Here is a 1,956-nt window from a genome sequence, read left to right on the forward strand (position 1 = left end):
CTGGTTGGTTGAGCAGCATCTGCTTGATCATGATAGTGATATTGATGCTACACAGCCAGGAATAACTGAAGTAGGGCCATGTCAGAGGTCTGGTTGTTTATTTACCGTATCAAAAAAAAGACCCAAGTGTGTTTGTGCGTATATGTATAATATAATTTGTGTGTTTGTGTAATATCAGTAAATATCGGTTATCGGCCATAACAGCAATAATTATATCGGATATCGATATCGGCTGAAATTTCCACATCGGTGCATCCCTAAGATGTGCTGATTGTGCAGAAATGAATAAGAGGGAAACATAAGGAGTGTTTTTAAGGTTGAACATGAAMCCAAACAAAGGCTCAGGTTGTGAGATGACCATGTGCAACAGGTTTGTGTCAGGAAACACATCTTACCTTACTCCTGAGCTGACCAGAGGTCGACACTTTCCGGATCAGTTTCTGGGGCCCTTCCTGCTCYGCGTCGCTGTCGGAGGACTCATCCACACCGGCGACAGCCCCGACCACATGGGCATGGACCCCCGCCGCGGACGGCACGGTCCCGGGCTTGTCGGGCTCCTGGTGATAAAAGCAGCCGGGATTAGCCATGATGTGCCCGGCCGCCGCTCCCTTCCTCTGCCGCTGCTGCAGACGGGAGGCGTCTTTCCTCGCCGTCATCTCCCTGCGTCTCGTCGGTAACGGATCCTGAGCGGCGCGGCGCGGCAGGGACAGGCTTCCCCCGCCGTTAAGAGGCTCCAGACCCCGTCCACAGGGCGGTCTGTCGGTGGTCTGACACAAAGACTGACTCACTACTGTTTTCCTTGTTTTTTCAAACCAAAACAGCCTGATGCTCAGGAATAAAACTATAAAAAATGTAAAGTTATCAGGATACAAATAAGACTTACTTCCTTAATTGTTTCTATGTTTAATCCAATTAACCCATGAGCAGTTATTTCTTTTTGTTGTTGTTTTTACAACAACACAAACACAATGGACAGTCCAACTACCACCCACACACTTCACATGTGTCTAATCCAATCTGTGGACACTTATCAGTCCTTAAAACACACAACAAACACAGGGTTCAGTTTGCCCACAGACATGTGACTGAGTGGGGGAATTGAACCGCCAACCCTYGCATTGGATTCCTCTAACCACTCATAAACAGACGCCCTGAATAATTATTTTTGTATATTTATATAAATTACTTGAAGCAACTATCGGATATCTATCGTGTTTCTGTCAAAATAAAACTCGGAAAAGTCGCAAACCGACTAACCGATTAACCGACTAATCGACTAACCGATTAATTGATTAACCGACTCCAAATCTCAGGTGAAGGCACWACGCACGAGCAGCCAGAGGAAACACCTTCGAAGTGTTTAAAAAGCGGTGAATTCACGTGTTTCAGTCGAACTTTTCGCTTTTCTTTGGTGTAAAAAACCGATGAAAGCGAGAAGCGGCGGGTTTATAGTTTCCACTCCACTAACCAGTTCCTCCCAGCAGGTCAGGCTGTGGCTGTACTGGTACACATCCTCCATAATCCCAGAGAGACGTGGCCGTCCGCTGCGGCCGGATGAGAAGCWGGTCAGCGGGAGAAGGTGGATGAATTCAGCCTGTTTTCCTCCGGTCCGTCCGTGCTGACTCCCCGCCAGCCGTGTACACACCGAGRGGAGCAGGAGCTGCTCCTCCTCTGCTCCTCCGTTTGCTTTTATTTTGAAGGGCTGAGCTTATCAGCTGCACGTGATACATGTCAAAGGAGCTCATAGCGGTTTGTCACCGCGCAGAGTGTGGGATAAAAATAACTTTATATAGACCTAATTATACACAGAACCGCTTTAAGTTTACACACTGTTGGCTTTGGTCTCTACTGTATCACAACCAGGGGCGGAACTAGGTTTAAGGACAAGGGGGCCTTAGCCCCCAGGAGACCCACAGCATATATATATATATATTTTGTATATTATATATTTGTATT

General features: G+C 47.1%; 1 protein-coding gene across 1 annotated transcript; it reads right to left on the reverse strand.

The window, feature by feature from the left end:
- Positions 1-395: 395 nt before the first annotated feature.
- Positions 396-1,508, reverse strand: LOC106533478 (diacylglycerol kinase eta; the record flags this gene model as incomplete). Its single annotated transcript, XM_014029803.1, is given in 2 exon segments — positions 396-557; positions 1,469-1,508. Coding segments are annotated over 2 exon segments (202 nt in total), but the record flags the coding sequence as incomplete, so codon positions are not given.
- Between the last annotated feature and the right edge of the window lie 448 nt (positions 1,509-1,956).

This window comes from Austrofundulus limnaeus, unplaced genomic scaffold (genome assembly GCF_001266775.1).
Source record: "Austrofundulus limnaeus strain Quisiro unplaced genomic scaffold, Austrofundulus_limnaeus-1.0 Scaffold954, whole genome shotgun sequence".
In the NCBI taxonomy this organism is placed as follows: Eukaryota; Metazoa; Chordata; class Actinopteri; order Cyprinodontiformes; family Rivulidae; genus Austrofundulus; species Austrofundulus limnaeus.